Below are 20,926 nucleotides of genomic sequence, written 5' to 3'. Positions count from 1 at the left end.
ATTTTCTCCTGATCCTCATCACTGCAGAACTCCCTGGTGCATGTGCCCCAAACTATCGCTTGGATCTACTTGAAGGTGGTAGTGCACAGCACATTCTAGATTCATAGTAAGCTTTGTTGATTATATAAAAACCACAGAAAAATCAATCAATGTATATTAATTCGGAACAATTTTGATTGTAAGTTGAACATTATAATGAAAATATCATTGGTATGCCTCGAAAAACAGAAGAAACAGTAAGTAGGAGTCTGTTGATAGAAACTATGTATAACATTTACCCCAAGGAAACTGCTATAATTATTTTAATAACTTTGTGGTTTCAAGTATTTTTCTTGTATTTTCATTAATTTCTCTATTTAACTTGTGATCAAAATTATAACTTTTTATCATAAACATAATAAAATTCTGATCAAAAGCAGGCAAGTTCATTTTAGTTAATGGTCTATTTTATCAGGATATCAAACTGCATATCACTTTTGTTGCCTAATTTCCTTATCTGCATACTGAAATATTAAAAAAATTTATATTATATTTGGGAAAGTTGAACACAATATACTTAAAGTACTCATGTTTTGCTGTATATGCATATTAAATGATTATTGCAAATGTAATTGACATACTACAAATTATTTTGGTTCTTTGAAACTAATCTGATGGATTTATTTAGGAAGATTCATGGGTAAAATATTCCCAATATTTTCATGAAATTGTTTCATCTCAAAATGTCCTGAATTTTGAAAATTTTCTTAATTTTAGTAAATGTTAGGTTATACTTTTTGTCTGTTTTATACCTGTACTGACAATAGGAATATCATTTTACTCTTTATTCTTTTGTCTTTATCATCTCATGTGGTTTGTTTGAGATTTCTACTGCTACTCTTTGTGTGTTTATGTGTATGCATGTCTTCATGTGTTTATGTGTATGTGTCAGTTCTATTTGAACTCAGGGCCTGGGCACTGTCCCTGAGCTTTTTTACTCAAGGTTAGCACTCTACAACTTGAGCCACAGCTTCACTTCTGCATTTTTGGTGGTGGTTAATTGGAGATAAGAGTCTCATAGGCTTTCCTATCTGAACTGGTTTTGAGCCCAGATCTTCAGTTCTCAGCCTCCTGAATAGCTAGGAATAGACATGAGCCAGCAGCACCGTTTCGTGTTCCTTTTTTAAGAAAGATAATTTTTACCTCCTTTAGGAAGAAGAAATCAGTGGATCAGAATGATTTTACTACCCTAATGACATGCTCCTTTCTTACTTGTTTTCAGGAAAGGCTGAAAGATATTCTTACTGGTTTTTCCACCTCCTTTTATAACTCCTTTACCCCTGGACCTTCTCTTTTCTCTATTTCTAATCTACCTCCCCTATGAGTCTAGACCTCACAGCTGGTGATTTGTCCTGCAAAAGTGCTTCAGTTTATTTATTTTGAGTATTCCTTGGTCCCATGTTCCCAGAAATTCTTAGCAAAATGAGAATCTTCATGTGCTCTTTTATATGGAAGTCTGAATTGGCATCCAAAGAAGTTGCCCCTCATTTCTGTTGTTTCCTCCGGAATTGCCTGCTCAGCTAATCAGGCAATTCATGCTAATTATTTTATTTTCTAGCTCTCTTAATTTTTCTTCACTTTTGGCTGTGATTTCTTAAACTGTGTGGGCCTATACAGATGCAGACAGTTTATCTCTACTTTCTGATACCGGTATTGTGATAAATATTGCTTATGGATGTTTGGTTTTGACATTCTTCTTGTGGTTTTATTTTTGAAGGGCTCTATATAAGAGACTAGGATAAAATACCTAGGTGTAGAGTATTTTCTTCCTCTTCATTCTTAGAAAAAACAGATCTCTTGGCCATTTCTAATTTTGAGTACTTACTTAAATTTCATTTTTAGTGACAGCATGTAATTTATTAAGTTGATACTGAGAGGAACTATGGATTTTTTTAAAAATTAAGCTTGACTTGAGGTTAAGAATATTACTGTAAGCCAAGTTAAGATGTATGTATGTATGCAAGAATCCAAAAGACACGAAGATGACTGCTTGTAGGGGATATAGTACAGTTTTATTTATACTTTTAAATTAGCTAATACATAATTTATTTTTAATTTTAACTTTTTATAAAAATATTCTTAATGGACACATTGATTGTATTTATTGTGGCTTATAATGTAACATTTCAATAAAATATGCAATAATTAGATCAGGATAATTGGCATATCTATATTGGCAGACATTCATCACTTCTATGTGTTGGGAGCATTTAAAATGGTTTGATCTGGCTATTGTAAGACATTCGGTTAATTGGTATTAACCACAGATACTTTACTGTGCTATAGATGACTAGAAGTCTAGTGAAGAACTTTATTGACTGACACTTGGATATGCTCTTCTTGTAACAATCTTGTTGGGCTTGGAAGAAGATGTCACTTCTGCTTAGCTGTCTTCTATTTTCTCAATTTCATAACAAATTCTTAAAACTCTTAAACTTAACATACTCTTGTCTTTCCTTGGCAGTCACAAATCTTTGTGCCAAGAACAATGCTATGTACTTTTGTTTTTGAAATCATTCTACAATGTCTCTTTTTTTCTTTTTAGAACTAGAAACAGAGAAATCTTCTGGGTTTGATTTACCTAGAGTTATATAATTAGTGAGTATAGATGCTAGTTGGTGTGATATGATTTTTACTAATTATTAATCTAAGGACAGTGAGTTTGACAGAGAGTATAGTTAAGGTCTGAAAGGGAAATGATTATCTAGTTTAATGTATTTTATTTTTCCCTTATAAAGGTAAATTTATTTTATGGCAATTTGTTTTAGCCCATGACTTAAAGTAAACACAAAATGCCATCTATTCTAACATTTTTATCTCCAAGAGCTTTTGTCTGAATTTGAAAAGAATATATAAAAAGAATGAAGTCATCACTATTGAAATCAGTAGGCCAGATCAGTGGGTGTGGAGCTGCTCAGTGTACAATGGGAGGATTGTTTTATTGATTTGTAGTGTTTCCCATTGAAACCAAAGGAGGAGATTGAATATGCTCATGGTAATTACCTGGATAGACTTGCAACAGAACTTTCAAGTTTTCCAAATATCTTAACTCTAATGGTAATGGAAAATACAAAATTCACAGAGGAGGTTGCTAAAGCAGTAAATTAACGAGTGAGTTGGTTAAGAGATATCCCTCATTTTACTACTACTAAATTAGAGTACGTTATTAACACCTTGACCATAATTGTTAGATTGTTCCTTAAGAACTTTTAAGTGTTTCAATGAACCTTCCCATGTTAGAGACAGAACTCTTCAGAAAGGGTTGACAGTGATGGAAGAGGCCTCTTCTACTTTTTCCCAGCTCTCAACAAATACTGAATAATAGTTGACATGACTGAAACTACTAAGGAATGCTTAGGAAAATGTGATCAATCTCCTATTAGGTTCTTAATTTATTGATTTATTTACCAACTCATAAATGCCTATTCTGCTGGATCATAATTGAAAATCAGCCTTAGCAAGTAAGTCCAAGAGACTATTATCTCCAATTAATTAGCAAAAAGCCAGGAATGGAAATGTGATTCAAATGGTACAACACCAGTACTGATTAAAAAGAAAAAAAACCAAGCAAGACACAAGGCCTTGAGTTCAAGCCCCGGTACTGCGTGTGTGGGTGCAAACACACACAAATGTGCTCACACACACACAAACACACATGCCCATACTCACAAAATGCCTATCTACTACAGTGATTGGATATATAGAATTAAACTAAGCAATTATGGCTCCTGTCTCAAGGAGTTTTTCATCAAATTGGAGATAGAACAATAAATATATACAAATATCCAAGGGCTGTTTTATTAAAAATTGTCATGAATATTCTAAGACAAAGTAACCTGTGCCAGGGAGAATGATTTATAGGGGTTAGAGGCAATGAGTGAATTCTCTCAGCAGATTGTGGCCTTTAGATTAACCTAGAAGGGCAACCAAGTGTTATCTATTTGAAGAGCAAGGCAGAAGGAACAATATATGAAAGACGTTAAGAGCTTAGTTCAGGGGGACTGTGACTAGAGTGGAGACAGAATGAGAGGATATGAAGTGAGAAATGGGGACAGACTCAGAGGTAGCTTTACTGGCTCTTCTGAGTTCACTGAGTTACTACAGGTATTATTATTTTATATTTTGTCTTAACAAAATAAAGTGATAGAGCACTTTAGCTGAAAATGACAAGGTCTAGTTCACCTTCACAAAAAGTTATGGGCCTGATGTTTCCTTTCTATAGAAGAAGACATGCAGTTTGATTGTTTTTATATATCACATCACTCCCACACTCCCATGAAACTGTTCAACCCAATTTTAATTCCTGTAATAAAAGGAATGAAGTTCCTAAAGTATACTGATCTACATACCTGAACAAATAGGGATCCTAGAAGCTTTTGTGTATTTTGCTTATCCCCTCCTTCCTGTTTCCCATAGCATATAATTTAATTATTGTTTTGTATAACCACAGATGACAAGCAGAGTATAACTGGAAATCATTTGTTCTGCTGGGTATAGCACATGCTCTTGTTTGTCCCTCGTTTAATTTTCCTCATGCCCTCCAGGTAGTGTCCAGTGTCCAGATGTAGATTTTTTGTTATCGACTTCAATAAATTCCGTATATGTAATATGTCAAACAAAACATCAAGAGTAGTAAATGGTCAGAGGAAAAGCAGAAATGAAAGGAGGAAAATTAAGCTCTATCAGCATCTTAAGAAGCAGTCAACATAGTTATTTTATGTTGATTTTGAAGCAGATGATGTATTTAGTCTGAAGATACAGATTTTCATTTTTGGGGCTAAGTGTAGTTAATAGAAGAGTGACACTATAACGCTATTTCTTCTCTTGGTCCTCTGACTCTGAACAAAGACAATTAACTATGTGATAATTGTATATGAGAGTAAAACTGTCTGAAGACCATCCCATTGGGGCGAGTCAGACCATTCTATCCAGTTAGCCAGATTTTCTGATGGTTTCTTTTGGGTCCGGTTGTGGGGCCTGAACTCTGGGCCTTGGGCACTGTCCCTCAGCTCTTCAGCTCAAGGCTAGCGCCCTACCACTTGAGCCACAGCCCCACTTCCAGCTTTTTTTTTTCTTTTTGCTTATGTGGTGCTGAGGAATTGAACCCAGGGCTTCAGGCATGCAAGGCAAGCGCTCTTCCATTGAGCCATCTTCCCAGCTCTGATGGTTTCTTTAGAGGAGAAAAGAAAGTCTAAACTTATTGGGCTATTGTTGCTTAAGATGGGATTAATTATGTACACAACATATTTGTCAAAGTCAGTTTATAATTACAAATGTTTGCCATGGTTGTGTGATGTGACTGTTAATGCTGGAGGTCGGTTACTATTACTTAATTTTCCCTATATATTTAACATATATTTTGCTTTTTTAGCTAGTATATTTGTGAGACACCAGAACCTGTCAAGTTATTGCTTCTCCTAGAAGATTCAGATTGTTAGTTTATAAAATCTACCACTTAAGAAAATAATGTCATTTTCACAAATTATAGACATTTTTATGAATTCATGACAAAAGAAAAAAACAAAACCAGAATGACTATGTATTTTTGGGCATCCATTTGTGAAGTCAGGTCTTTCCTTCTAATTCAGGAGATTGGTTTTTTACACATAGAATAAATATCTCTAGAAGGAAATTACATAAAGAATGTTAAAATGTTTTCTTTTGTACTGGGGATGTGGCTCAGTGGTAGAATGCTTGGCTAATGCACACAAGACCCTAGAATCCATGCTGGCAGTGGGGAAAGCAATGCTCTTTGCCATGTAGATTATAGTTAATAACTTTCAACAACAGTTGATGTTTTTTGAGACAAGAGATTTTTTTTTTTCTTAGAAATCCTGTAGTCAAGATTGGTATCCTCTCGCCTTTTCCTTCTGAATGCTAGGATTACAATACTGTATCATACTAACATATATAGCTGAGTTTAGTAAAATTATGTGTATGCTAAGTTATGCTATTTTAAATTGAGACATAACTTTAGATGTTATTTACAGTGACTTTATTTTTGGCTCTAATTATAGATTAGAAAATATTTTATTTTTATTTATTTATTTATTTTTGTTGGTTATGGGGCTTGAACTCTGGGCCTGAGCGCTGTCCCTCAGCTTTTCAGCTCAAGGCTAGCGTTCTATCACTTGAGCCACAGCGCCATTTCCGGTTTTCTGGTGGTTTATTGGAGATAAGAGTTTCATGGCTTTTCCTGCCCTGGCTGGCTTTGAACCATGATCCTCAGATCTCAGCCTCCTGAGTAACTAGGATTACAGGCGTGAACCACTTGCACCCGGCTATATTTGTTAGTACTTAACTTTCACAATTGAGTTAGGAGACATCTTCACGTTGGCCATTAACATGCAGTGTAATTTTACTTTACAATGCCAAAAAAAATAGTGTTTTCTATTTTTCTAGTGTCTTTAGCTAAATAATGGTTCCAGAGTTTTGATGGTTCTAGGTAAACTGAACCAAATACACTCCATTGATACTGTGGTCAGAATAAATTACTCCTGGCATTTTATCATCTGAAAATGCATTTCCAAGCTATGAACTTGCCTATTCATTGGGTAATTGTGTCTTACATTTTTTTATTGAACTATATGTGTATAGTGACTACTCATACATTTGAGTTAGAGTCCCTGTTGATTGACAGGGAAGATTGAAGACAATCTTCATTTGATACTGAGCCTTTCTCACACGATGAGGTCATGATCACAGTCCAATATGTTATCTTGCACATGCCTTGAAATTGTCTTTTTTTTTTTTGCTTCTATTTTTTACCTTCCTTGAAAGGTCTGGGTATTTCAATTTGCTTCATGAAGTTGTCCTCACTTGTATGTTCTTGTACTTCTGAAAATATTAACTGTGGCACCATTCCTCATAGACTACTTGTTTTTATTATGCATATCTCTTTCACCAACTCTTAGCATGGATCTTTCACACTATGCTGTGCCTTTGGTGGGAGTCAGATAAATAGCTGTGGGTAATGATGATAGGACAATGTACAAGCAAACTTCTGGAATACCTTTCTTCTTGGATACCAGCCAGAGACATTTCTATAGATAAAGAGGTAGCTGCTGGGCATCCATCAATCATGTGAATAGTTGAGAAGAATCTAAAATACTAAGTATACACAAGACATTCTAATTGATTTCCTAACCAAAAGAAAGGACTAGTTACACCACTTAGGGAATGGAAGGGAAGGGCAAATTACAGATGCTGCAGAGATTCGATGAAATAGAGTCCACAACAGGGATGGAATTAGTGGAGAGCTGTACTCTACCAGGAAAGGAGTAAGAAGAAACAACCAGAAACATTTATAAATTCTTCAGAATATGTACAAAGACTCCATAGTGAGATTTGATTTTCCTTTTTGTATTGTCTAGAAAAGTCCTATAACAGTATCTGGATGTACATATTTGTATATTTGAAATAATTCATATGACTGTGTTTTTGTTGTTGAAAATATAATTCATCCTTAATGTTTCTAAAATATTTTGAGCCTTTAGGCTAAATAATTGCTATTCAATAGGTTAGTTTTATATCTATATCTATATCTTATAATGGAAATTTATGTGACATGGAAATTTTTACATAAATATAACAAGTTTATCTATAAGAGGAAAAATACACTAATAAAAATAGCTGCCTACTGTATCAGGTTTGAAGGAATATAATGGTAGCATTTAGGTTGATATTAACTAGCAACTTCAAGTTCATTAATTTTGCTATAATATCATTTATTTATTGTACATATTTTGTACATATTTATATTATCTGTAATGTTCCAAATCCTGCTAGGCTGTGTAGCATATTCCTTTTTTTTTTATTGTGAAAATACCGTACAGAGGAGTTACAATTACTTGAGCAAAATAATGAGTACCTTTCTTATCAAGCACTGTTGCCCCCTCCTTTGTTTCCCCTTCCCATCCTTTTCCATCCCCCCCCCAAAGTTGTGTTTTTTGACATAACGACTTGTACATCTCATTGTTGCAATGCGTCTACCTGTACCCTATTTAAACGATTTGTTTTTTTCCCTTCCCCTCCACAAATTATACCAACATCAAATACAGTGAAAACAGGGGTTATACCATGGGGGAGGGACATAAAAAGCAACAAAGAAATCATCTTATAAATATGTTAGAAACAATCGCATGAAAGAAAAAAACATTTGAATGTTTATCTTTGGGTTCATTTCACCTAGCATCAACTTATCTGACCTTTTCTGCTTGTCTCAGACATATACTAGTTATTGCAAATAAGGGAAACCATGGGACCTATGTTTCTTTGGGCCTGGCTTACTTCAGTTAATATAATTTTTTACAAGTCTTTCCATTTCCTAACAAATGGGGCAATGTCATTCTTTCTGATGGAGGCATAGAATTCCATTGTGTATGTATACCACATTTTCTTGATCCATTCATCTACTGAGGGGCATCTGGGTTGGTTCCATTTCTTAGCTATGGTAAATAATGCTGCAATAAGCATAGTCGTGCTGGTAGCTTTAGTGTGGTCTTGTTTGTGATCATTTGGTAAATGCCCAAAAGTGGGATTGCTGGGTCATAGGGGAGCTCTTTTGAGGAACCTCCATACTGCTTTCCAAAGTGGTTGAACAAGTTTACACACTCACCAACATTGCAGTAAGGTTCTATCCACATCCCCTCCAGCATCTGTTGTTATTCGAGTTCTTGATTTTTGCCATTCTAACTGGGGTGAGGTGGTATCTCAGTGTTGTTTTGATTTGCATGTCTTTTATGGCTAGAGAGGTTGAGCATTTCTTCATGGGTCTATTGGCCATCCTTCTTTCCTCTTCAGAGAAGTTTCTCTTTAAGTCTTTAGCCCACTTATTTATTGGGCAGTTGTTTCTTTGATGATTTGTTGTTGGGGGATTTAATTTTTTGAGTTCCAGGTATATTTTAGATATGAGACCCTTGTCCGTTGTATTGCTAGTGAAGATCTTCTCCCAATCCGAAGGCTTTCTCTGTGTAATATATTCCTTAGAAAAAAATTAAATGTTATACATATAAGTAAAGTTATGTTGTAAATTTATCAAGAATTTGACTGAAAATTTGTTAAAGTCATTCAATCTTTAATTTGTTTAGTAATACAAGCCTGTCACCCTGGCTTTGGGGAGGCAGAGGAAAGAAGAGTTTGAGTTTCAGGCTTACCCAGGGAACATGGAGATTCTGTTATGAAACAGCATCTCCAAAACACAAACAAAAGAGGTAAAAAAACTGAAGAAACAATCTTTCAGTCATTTACTTTTGTCATGCTGATACATGTAGTAATGACATAGGTAATTAATTTTAGATGATACAGAACACTAATTGTGTTTTTGGATTTTTTATCGCGGGTAAAGTTGTTTCTGAATGATAGGATGGGGTTCACACTTCCGTGAATGGACCAATTCAAAACGAGATAGTCTTTTTAGATTAATGTGGTTTCAATTGATCTAACCATATTTAAGGAAATCTAAATCTTCATTTTTGAAAAGATTTCTGGGATTCTGGCATACAATTAAGTTTGGTAAACAAAGGCCTAATTTTTTTTTTCCACAGTTGATTTTAAGCTCTATGATGGCAGAAACTCTGCTTTGATTGACATTAGTTCAATGTATAATCTAGCCCCTAATAAATATTTATCAGTTAAATAAAGAAAACTTGAACATGTCCTTGGCTGGGAAACTGTATTCTTTCTGAGTCTATTTTTAATTATGACAGATAGGATTAGTGTATATCATCTTGTGAATTTTTATCCTGCAGTTCCTTTGTGCATTGTTATTAAGCATAAACAGATCACGTTACTGTATATACTTTTAGAACATACTATTCTTTGTTCTCTCCACTATGAAAAATATACAAATTGTGCTTGCCAAACATAATATATGAGTTAATGACTGTAATTTCCCATTTACTTATAACACTATCTACTGGCCATATTATAGTAGAATATTCTGTAGTAAAAACAGCAAAAAAAAGTAAACTTGATAGGGTCTGTATTTGCTAGTTTTGCATTTTGTTTGGATGATATCTAGCTTTGGATTTAGAATATGTACAATCAAATGGGAACTTTGAATTCTTTATGATATGTGCTTCAAAGTTTTTATATGTTATTCCTCTCTCCTAGTAGTTTTTTTTTTTTTTTTTTTTTTTGCTATTTCTGTACTTTCAGAACCACAGTTGACTGTTTGTAAGGCAGTATTACTACAATAATTACTATACTACTACAATACTGTTCAGCATATACTCAGTGAAATGGTTCAAAAGCACCAGACTCTTCTCCAAGACCCAGTCTGAAGATTTGAATTAAAGGATATTTTTAAAATAATTTCTTCACTGTCTAGGACCCAGAAAAATGATCACAGTTAACAGATAGTTTGAACCTGTTACTTAGCACTCAGTTAACCTTTTCTAGATTAGGTGTCTCCTGAGTTGATTTTGGTATAGTCTCTTACTCCTCTGAGTATAGGTCTCATGACTTCCATGACCAAATAATAGTATTCAGAATAATACTGATATACATTATATTTTAGGTGTATGGACTGAAAGGTTCCAACCTATCAGTGTCAGAGGACTAGTCCCATGAGGCTGTGTCATCTTAGTTTATTTCAACTTCTTTGCCACAGCTTCTTTATTGGGAACATGAGAACAACAACAGATAATTGTGCATATGTGTGCTGTGTGATATTATATAAGTGTTCAAAGTACTTGGCATGGCTTCTAGTAAATGATAAATCTTCCATATATTTTAGGTAAAAATGTGAGGGCATAATGGAGATAAGATTATGTGTTAAATGCATTGAAAGTAGAAGAACAGCATACACACACACACACACACACATACACACACATCCCCACATTCAAGGACATGGATTAACATTTTATATATACTCAAGCAAGCAATGTGAAGGACCTGAAAACATTCTCACTAGACTTTCTTGGATAATCATTGTTGGGAAGATTCTTTGATCAGAAACAGAGACAATATTACTGCTTTATGTAGCATTGCAGAGGAACATTTAAGCTGCATGTTATACTTCAATTTTTGTGAAGTGTAGTGTTTATACTATGAAATTAGGCAAGTACCACCCCTTCCCTGGTGTGGTAAGGGACTGGGAACCAATGAGAGTTGTGACAGATAGTGGTAGATCTTTGATTAATTTTTTTCTTTCTGACTATGGGGTCTGAGAGCATAGTCTGAGAGTATATGTCTCTATGGTATTACCAACTGCCTAGGGTCTAGATTTTATGGTTGCAATTGATGAAGTAGATAGCCACCAGTATAATCTTATCAGTTCAGCCTTCATGGTTGAGGGCTAGAGTTTGTATAACATAACAGACTGGTAACCTGTTTTATCACCTTAAAAATCTCCCCAAATCCATTGATTTCAAGTTCTCTCTCTCTCTGTCTGTCTCTCTGTCTCTGTCTCTGTCTCTCTTCTCTGTCTCTGTCTCTTTGTCTCTCTCTCTCTCTTTTCAGAAACTTTCTGGGAATACAGCATATAGCCAGGAAGTGTGGGGAATGTTAATCCTTAACTTACATGTTAATTTAGCTAATTTCTATGAAACAAGTCATTTTGCTAAAATTAGTAAAATGTGCCACAGGGCTTTAATACAACAGCCACGTAGCAAGAATGTTTTAGATATAGATTTACACCCAGTGGGCTGAGCTCCAGAATCCATCCTCATAACTAGAAGTACTTTAAAAAGCTGCTTCAAATAAAGAATATAGTACAGGCTGAGTGCTAAAAAAGAAAAAGGGCTTTTAATTGTTAATATGTCAACAAAGTGAAAGGAAAATGTATCTCTTTCCAACTCCTTTGTTTGTATACACATTAAAGCTGCTGTTTGAATGGGAGAGAGGTGGGAAATTGATAGATTTAGATTCAGAGATGACTCAATCAACATATTATGTTACAAAGAGAGTTGGCTTCTCAGAAACACATTTTCGAACCTCTGACTCATGTGACTTGAACCAAAGTCTTTCAGATTTAGGTAAACCCTGTTTTTTTTTTTTTCCCCCAAAACAAACTATCATCATCAAAATGCTTGACTATGCAGATGTTTGTATCTACATAAGGTAAATTTCCCCTGGACTTTCGTTTGTTGTATTGTAAGGAAAATATTTAAATTTTAGGACTCTTTAATTTTACTGAACATGTTGGAAAATTGTTTTAAATATTGCTTTAATGTTCTATGAATCAAAATATTTACAGAACAAGAAGTTCTTCTAGCCAGCAGATTGTTCCATTTGCTGTGCTTGAGAGTAGAAACATTAGGAGCGACAGCATAAGATGATGCCATAGAGCCGTTTTATAAACAGCCTCATAGAGTTATCTGATGAGGTCTTTGTTTATTAAAGGTGTCAAAGACGCCTTTGCTATATTTAGGTAAAGTCTATGTTTCTGTGTTCAAGCATGTCAAATTTCAATTATTATTATTTTGGTGAGTAAGAAACCAGTATGACTAAATAAAAGAATTAGACTTAACTTGAAATAATTATTAAGAGGCTGAGTGTGATGAAGAAAAGAATTTCAACTTTGATCTTGTTTTTCTCAAAGGACAAAACTACTAATATTTTTACAAACGTGTCCATTGTCTTTCATAATCTTTGAACATTTGCTGATGACATCTAGACAACTAGAAATTAGCATTTCTAGTTTATCAAATAGTTGCACAAACATGAATTAATTGTAATTAAACAATAGCTAACACTGTGTAGCTGGTCAGAAGAATATGTTTTATACCAGAAAGTGGTATTTGAAATGGGGTGAGATGGGTCAAAGGGAGAGGGGTAGACAAATGAAGTGGAGAAGAGGGGGAGAATATAGTCAAGAATCCAATGTCTATCCTATAAAATTAAGAGGCGTTGAGAGAAGTGGTGTGCAAGACGGTATGGGTGGGAATGATAAAAGGGTGACATTGATGAAGATTTATCGAATTCATATGTGACTTTGTTATGTGGCACCTCTTTTGTACAACTACTTAAAGATAAAAAATGTTTTATTAACTGCTAATAGGTAAGTTTAAGAAACATAAACTTTAACAAGCAAACAAATGCATACTAAAGTCAATATAAGTTAAAACTGACAAAAACAAGCATGTACCCACTGTTTGTGACAATAAAGAAAATGGTTTGTGTTTAAGAATATTTGTGTTTTCCATTGCTCATAGACTGTCACAATGAATACTGTGAAATGACCACCCTGCCAAAGATAACCTACAAATGTAATGCAATACTCACTAAATTCCCAACGTCATTCTTCCCAGAAATAGAAAAATCAATACTAAAACTCATATATGAAAGCAAGAAGGCCAGCTTGATTAGCCAAAACCATTCTGAGAGAGGGAGAGAGAGAGAGAGAGAGGGCAGTGCTGGAGACTTGATGTTTTTTTTTTTTTTTCACCCGCAGAAGGGGATTATTTTATTTTATGGTGCCTGTCCAGATGGACTTCTGACTCCTGATCTTCCTGCTTCAGCTTCCCTGGCTTTGGGATTATGGCCTTGGACCATCATACCTAGCCAAAAAAAAAAAAAAATGTTTTTAAACAGATTGTTATATATTCTTGTAATTGTGTTGCATGTTGAGAAGGTGAACAAAGAATTGTTTTCATACTAGCAATGTTAGTCACAAGATAAAAAGCCATACATTCTTTGGCTGGAGTTTAGAGGAGAGTGAACGTTCCCACGGTGGGGGAGGGGACACCAGGAAGCTTTTTCCTTAAAAAACTCTCGGAGCTCCAACCGATCGTGTTGCCCATTATTATTATTATTATTATTATTTAATGCAAGGGAGTAGATATTTTAGAAAAATCCTAGAAATATTAAAAATTGCAAAGGATACAATGGTACTTAAAAAAATAGCAAGCAAGCCGGAGGTTGATGGTCCTCCGCGGGAAAGGGTCTGTTTACCGGGTAAAACCACCAGACTTTATGTTATACCACAGACTCACAGCATGATACTGGCACAAAAACAGACCCAAAGACCAGTGGAATAGATTAAAAGACCCAGGAATGAACCTGCACAGCTATAGCCATCTACTATTTTACAAAGTTCAAAATACATGTTGAAGAATCCACAGTGCTGGGAAAATTGGATGTCCATCTGCAGAAGACTAAACTAGACCCCTAACTCTTATCCTTTGGGGAATAGAAGATTGAAGAGAGGAACAGTGGGAGAATTCAGGCATAATATATGAAATACTTATATGAAAATACTTATATATGAAATATATGAAATACTTATATATGAAATATATACTTATATATGAAATATATACTTATATATGAAATATATACTTATATATGAAATATATGAAATACTTATATGAAAATGCAACTAGGGAAATTGAGTTGGAGTTTGGAGAGACAAGGGAGAGCAAAGAAAGGGGTGACGTTGACAAGATGTTTTGTACTGGTAAACTGAAATGTTGAATTGAAGCCCCTTTGTTTTGGGGCTTGAATTCAAGGCCTTGTACCTTTTCTCAGCTTTTTTTTTTTCTCATGGTTCATGGCTAGTGGTCTAACAAATACAGTTTCTTCTTCTTTATGGTTAAGTAATATTCCTCTCTCTCTGTGTGTGTGTGTGTGTGTGTGTGTATGTGTTCTTCAGTTCTAGGACATGTAGGCTGTTTCTTCTGAATCTACATTGAATCTACCTCTTCTGACAAGCTCTGTGTCTTTGGTATTTGTTATTATTGTTCATATCATTTCATTTTTCTCTCACTGGAATTGTCATAATCTCTTACTGCTTTCCAGCTTTAAGTCATTCCAGGTGTAATGAATTCTATCTTTGGAACAGTAATGTGTAGCATCCTTTCCTAATCCAAACAACTCTGAGTACCAACCTTTCTCTTTTAGTCCTTTTTTAATACACTCTACAATAAATTCTTTGTATAATATAAACCAGAGTATTTGCTAGTTACTGAATATTTTCTATATCATCTACATTTTTCTTTTCTGAAGCAGTTTCCTACATTCTTTTTTAATAAGTCTTTTATTGTGAAAATACTGTACAGAGGGGTTATAATCACATGAGCAAGGTAACAAGTACATTTCTTATCAAGCATTGTTGCATCCTCCTTTGTTTTTCCCCTACCGTCCCTTCCCTCCCATCTCCACAACTAAATTCCGCCCCCTCCGCCCCTGCCTAAATTGTAAAGTTCCCTACATTCTTGTTTACTAAAAGAAATTACATTCACTTGTAGCCTGATAAACTCAAGCCAGGGCTTATTTTTATATGTGATCCTAGGTTTTATATGTCTTATATCAATTATATGCTCTTTTGTAACAAAGTTGTTTCATGCTCATATTTGGTCTTTCTAAAGTGTAAAATTTTTCCTGTCTTTCCTCCAAGGATGTTAAAATTGAATCTGGAGAACCGGGTCAGGCTGGCAGAGATATTCAGCAGAGCAACTTAAAGCAATGCTACAATTTTGTTAGTATGAATGTAAGTAACAAATGCAAATGGTTCAAAGCATTTGAAGGTCTGAGCAAATCTAATACCAAAGATAATTTATTTCTGTTGACTTGTATTTATTTTCATAGAAGATGTTACAAGATCAGTTATGTCATGTAACATGTGTTTGGAAATCGTGTGCTTTATCTCTTAGGAATAGGAAAGTTATGTTTTCTAAGTCTCTTCCCCATAATGAGAAACAATAGTGTTCCTTTATACAATATTTTCAAATAAACTATAAATATGATCTAATAAATCATTCAAAAATTTTAGCTATGAGTAGCCTTTAAAGTTGCTTAATCTTGAGAAAGCATTAATCTTGATAAGCATTTTGAATATTATGCCAGCTCTATTTTCCCTTTGAGTTAACTTTTGGTTCTTGTAAAAATTTCTTTAACTTCCTCTTATTTTCTTGATTTTTTTTTTTTTTTAAGATTATGATGTCTGATTTTCAAGAGACCCGGAAACTCCTGCGCATGCTTGAAGAGAGCAACCTTTCCATCTTGTACCCTGTAGTTGTTGTTTCGGTAAGTGAGAGAATGCTAGTTTTCTTCTTTTAACTTGGTGCCTTCTCCCTCATACCTCTTTATGTCTGACAAAATTTTATCCAATTGCAAATATCAATTCAAAGACAGAATCAGGAACTTTTCCCTGTCAAGTTCAGTTCCTCATTGTGACTTCTGTGGGCACCCCGACTTCATTATGCAGTCTTTTGGTAGAACTGATTCGTTTAGGAAAAAAAAAATTATCTTAGCAACCAATTACATGTCTTTATCCTCATTAAAATTGCAAAATTTATGACTGAATTGACTAGTTGTTTGGATAATATGAAGTGCTTTTTAAAAGTATATTACCATAATGTCATAAGACAAGAAATTCAAAAGTTAAAAAATGAGAAGGAAATCTAACAGTAGAAAAATGAAGTTAATTTAATTTTATTGTCAAGGTGATGTATAGAGGGGTTACAGTTACATATATAAGGTAATGAGTACATTTCTTGCTGAACATTGTTACCTCCTCCCTTGTTTTTCTTCCACTTTCTGTCTCCCCCAACTCTCTGCTCTGCAAGCTAATTTCATTTCCAACATATTGTCTTGTGAGAATATATTGTTGAATTCTTTTCCATAGACCGCATATATAGAACAAATGAAAGGGAATTCCTAGAATACTGGCCTAAAACATCTTTGGAGATTTTTTTTCTGTACATTATTAAGAGTATGCCTATTATTTAGTGCAGAATTTTGCTTGATTACTTGTGTAGCACAGGTGATGTATCAAGAAAATAATCAAGGAGGGACAGGTACAGAAGCCACACCACGGAAACTGGCCGAGAAGCAGAGCCTGTAGTATGTAGTGTTTTGCTGTGGGAAAGTGCTAGCAGTTTCCCAGTTCCTGAAGTGGGGAATTCAGTTGTTGATAGGTAAGATAATTAATATGGAATAAAGATAATAATTTGCACAACATTTTCTTATGTGAACAATGCAAGTAAAACACATTAGCAACTGGGAAAAATAGAATTATTTCACTGGCCAATTACATTTGGTTCTATGACCTGAAATGGACTGTAGAAGTGCAGGTGGTTATAGAAACCCAAGGCCTACATGTGACTGATTTTTCACTGAGAGATTGTCAGTGAACTATACTATGTGTTTTTATTATCTTTAAGTAATTGTACAAAGGAATTGCCGTATAACAAAGAAATTTATGAATACAATATCTTGATGCATGTTTTCTCTTTTAACATTCTCACACATTTCTCCCCTACCCACCCCTTCCCTCACTCTGCTTAATTTTGTAGGCTAAGCATTTGATTCTTGAATGCATTCTTCCCTTTTTTTCTCCTCTTCATTTGTTTATCCCTTAACCCTTGACCCCATCCTACCTCTTTCTAGTACCCACTTCCTGGTATTCATTTTGCTGAACTTTGTTTTTGTCTTTCTAAGCAATTACATGTATTTCAGTTAATACATTTTAAAGGAGATTAATGGGATAAAACCATTTCTGGGAGGATCTGTGGGAGGTAGACAGGTAGTCCTATGTCTCTGTTCCCTTCTTTACCTTTTCTTAGGAATCTAGTTCACCTCACTTTCTCCTGTATGATCCTGTAGAGGTTATAGAGTACAGGGAAAAGGACAAGGGATTTAAATCAAAATACATTGTTTTCTTTTTATCAAGCTGCTTAAGTTTTAAGGCTCAATTTTCTTGAGCTTTATTACTCATTAGTAGAGGTTAACGACACTTCTTTTCAAACTGTTGAATGCCTAAAAGTAATGGATGCCAAGTGTAGTTTACAGCAGAGTGCAGGGTCCTGAGCAAGGCTGCAATGATAAGTAGGCTAGCTCCTCTTCTTTCTGCCTGGAAGACTCTTGAGCAAGGCTGCAATGATAAATAGGCTAGCTCCTCTTCTTTCTGCCTGGAAGACATGACTCAAGTTTACTTCCACTATCCCAGTCTTATTCCCAAGCCTCAGCCATGTATTTTCCAATTTTCTATGCAGTATTTCTAATGGAACACTTCTCCAATTCAGCATATTAGATCTGTCCCCAAAGCATATTATCTTTATGTTTGAATTTTGCCCTGCCTTCCTTTCCTGCTTTTCACCACACACACACACACACACATACACACACACACACACACACACACACACACACACACACACACACACATTTAGTTTATAAGCATCAGTTCTTCTGCTTATTGTTACAGGTGTATCTCAAGCCTTTGCTTCCATAAATACATGAACTTACCCTTCTGTTAACTTTTGTTGAATTCTGTTTCATGGATCTCAGTAAATGCAGAGTTATTTGGGTCCTTGGCATTCTGTGTTAAATTAAAGGAAAGGCAGCCTTTTAGTTAAAGTGAAAATAGCTCTCTCAAAACTAGTTTGAGAATAAGGGTATAGCTTATACAATATAAACACTGAAGTGATGATGTTAAATTGTATAATTATGAATATGATTGGTATTTGTACGCTCATTATTTTGCCATTGTACAGAGAGATTCAATGTGGTAATAATATTGTTTATTATTAAGCTTTATCAGAAATGTGTCATTAGAACATATGTAAAATATATGTTCTCAGAATTGAACAAATCACTGGGAAGTATACAATAAAGAATTTTGGCCAGGAGATTGTGGCTCATGCCTCTAATCCTAGCTACCCCAGGTAGCATATAGCTCAGGATCCTAGTTAGAAGCCAGCCTGGGCAGAAAAATCTTTGCAGCACTCATTTTAAAAAAATTAACCATCCAAATCATGGAAGTGGAAATGTGACTCAAGTAGTAGAGTACCAGCCTTGACTGAAAAAGTCAAGCAAGGTTGTGGCCCAGAGTTCAGTAACCAGGATCAGCAGAAAAACAAACAAACAAAAAATGTTGGCTCCTTGCATAGAGAGGCAAGTGCAACAGCCCGTGGCTGTTGAATTGGTTGAGAGTGATTATGAATGAGACTGAACAGGTCTCGTCATCTTGGCTTCTGATTTGGCTTTTTACCAAAGATGGTAAGAAGGCCATTTTAATTTTTCTGTGGATGAAAATTGTCATAATTATCTGATTATTCTTCAAATTCCTAGATGTATAGAGACATACAATAAAATGAATTTAAGTGCATATACATTTCAGTTTTCTTTTTTGTAAGAAAAAATATATACATATATACACATAGATCTTGTATGTATAAGTATGAATATACATTCATTATCTCTATCTATCATCTATCTATCTATCTATCTATCTATCTATCTATCTATCTATCTATCTATCTATCTATCTATGTTATGAGTATCAAGCAGCTCAGATGTTCCACTTCTATCAGAATTACCTTTGCTAAAAGAGTAAACCAAAGCTCTTTATTATTGTTGTTGTTGTTTGCTTTTGCCTGTACTGGTATTTGAACTCAGGGCTTAATGCGTTCTCAGTTTGCTTGCTAGGCTGTTGCTCTTACCACTTGAGCCATGCATCCAGACAACTTTTTGCTGTTCCTTTTCTTCCTTCAATTTTATTTTGTTTTCATTTAAACATTTATTTACAAGTAGGTGTACAAATAGGTCTCAATTCCATGAAATAGACTCTCTTTGACTTTTCTGCCCAGACTGACTTTGAACCAAGATCTTAAAGAATTTAGCCTCCTAAATAGCTAGAATACAATCATGAGCCACCTATACCCAGCTTTTGATTTTTTTAAAATGGTTTATGTTAAATCCATGTTAAATTCTGAAAAAGTCAGAGGAATCACATCATTTCTTTTTTTTTTTTTTGGGTCCGGTCGTGGGGCCTGAACTCTGGGCCTGGGCACTGTCCTTCAGCTCTTCAGCTCAAGGCTAACGCTCTACCACTTGAGCCACAACGCCACTTCCGGCTTTTTTCTTTTTGCTTATGTGGTGCTGAGGAATCGAACCCAGGGCCTCAGGCATGCAAGGTACACACTCTACCACTGAGCCACCTTCCCAGCCCCACATCATTTCTTAAACTGGTTTACTCATGAGAAATAGATTTCAAAATTATATATCAAATAATAGAAAATTATGTCTTTTTCAAACTTTGGTGTTTTTTGATTCAATAGATATTGAATGCACATATTGTAAATGTTTAAAGGCATATTTACTCTTGGGTGATAAGTAGGTAAGAGGTTTTAAATTTTAATTTCCTTCTCTATGAAAAGAGAGGAGACAAAAGTAGGAGGAATCTGTTAGAGGCAAAGTGAGATTTGTTATTGGACATTTGTGAAATTTTCAACTGATGTACTGTCAACCTAGATAAGGTTATCTTGTACTGTGTCATCCTGTTTTATTTACAGAATTTAAAGTGAGGTGAAGGGGTTAATTTAGCTGGAACATATGAAACAAAAATAATGTTGACTTATATCTTAAGTGATAAAAATTGGTGTTTTGATGTGCTACAAGTGACCATTTTTCAAAAATAGTTTTAGGATTTTAGTTCTGTGATGCTCCTTTGTTAACCCCTGATACACAATATTCTTTTGAACCATCTATTAAATCATCATTTTTATTTTATTTTCATTTGTTTTAAAAAGGCTAATTTGCTAAGTCCTTGTGTTGATGGTACTTCTAATGATTAAAAATATGCTAATATTGTTTTGTTGGCCACATAAATTTTCTATTGGGAAATTTAACACAGTTCAATATAATTACAATGAATGAATTAGGATCCTACAAATTCCTATGGTGAGCTAGGTTTTGTGTTAATGTGGAAAGAGATAGTTACATGGGTGATCTCATAATGTTCTATTTCTTAATGCATGTGTGTGTATTACCTTGACATGTTTTTTGTTCTATGTAATCTTTTAGATTGGTGATTTGGGAAATATATGTACTCAGGTAACAAGCATACTTTATACTAGGATAATTTTCTATTTGGAAACAGAGTACTCTCTTTTTAAAAATTTGAGACCTGTTGGCATAAAGTCACTTTAAAAATCAC

At 34.5% G+C, this 20,926-nt stretch overlaps 1 protein-coding gene across 2 annotated transcripts in view; it reads left to right on the top strand.

Annotated features, from left to right (window-relative positions):
* Crppa (CDP-L-ribitol pyrophosphorylase A) overlaps positions 1–20,926 on the top strand; it is a 227,560-nt gene that overhangs the window by 80,201 nt on the left and 126,433 nt on the right. For both annotated transcript variants that reach the window (XM_042695811.1, XM_042695810.1), the window contains exons 7-8: positions 15,383–15,475; positions 15,919–16,011. In XM_042695811.1, coding sequence (XP_042551745.1) covers positions 15,383–15,475; positions 15,919–16,011 — 186 coding nt within the window. The remainder of the gene's footprint in view (positions 1–15,382; positions 15,476–15,918; positions 16,012–20,926) is intronic.

The sequence above is a fragment of the Dipodomys spectabilis genome, unplaced genomic scaffold (assembly GCF_019054845.1).
Source record: "Dipodomys spectabilis isolate Male_0828 unplaced genomic scaffold, ASM1905484v1 ptg000190l, whole genome shotgun sequence".
Taxonomy (NCBI): domain Eukaryota; kingdom Metazoa; phylum Chordata; class Mammalia; order Rodentia; family Heteromyidae; genus Dipodomys; species Dipodomys spectabilis.
The sequence above is the reverse complement of the archived record's forward strand: the minus strand, read 5'-3'. Positions and strand labels throughout refer to the sequence as shown.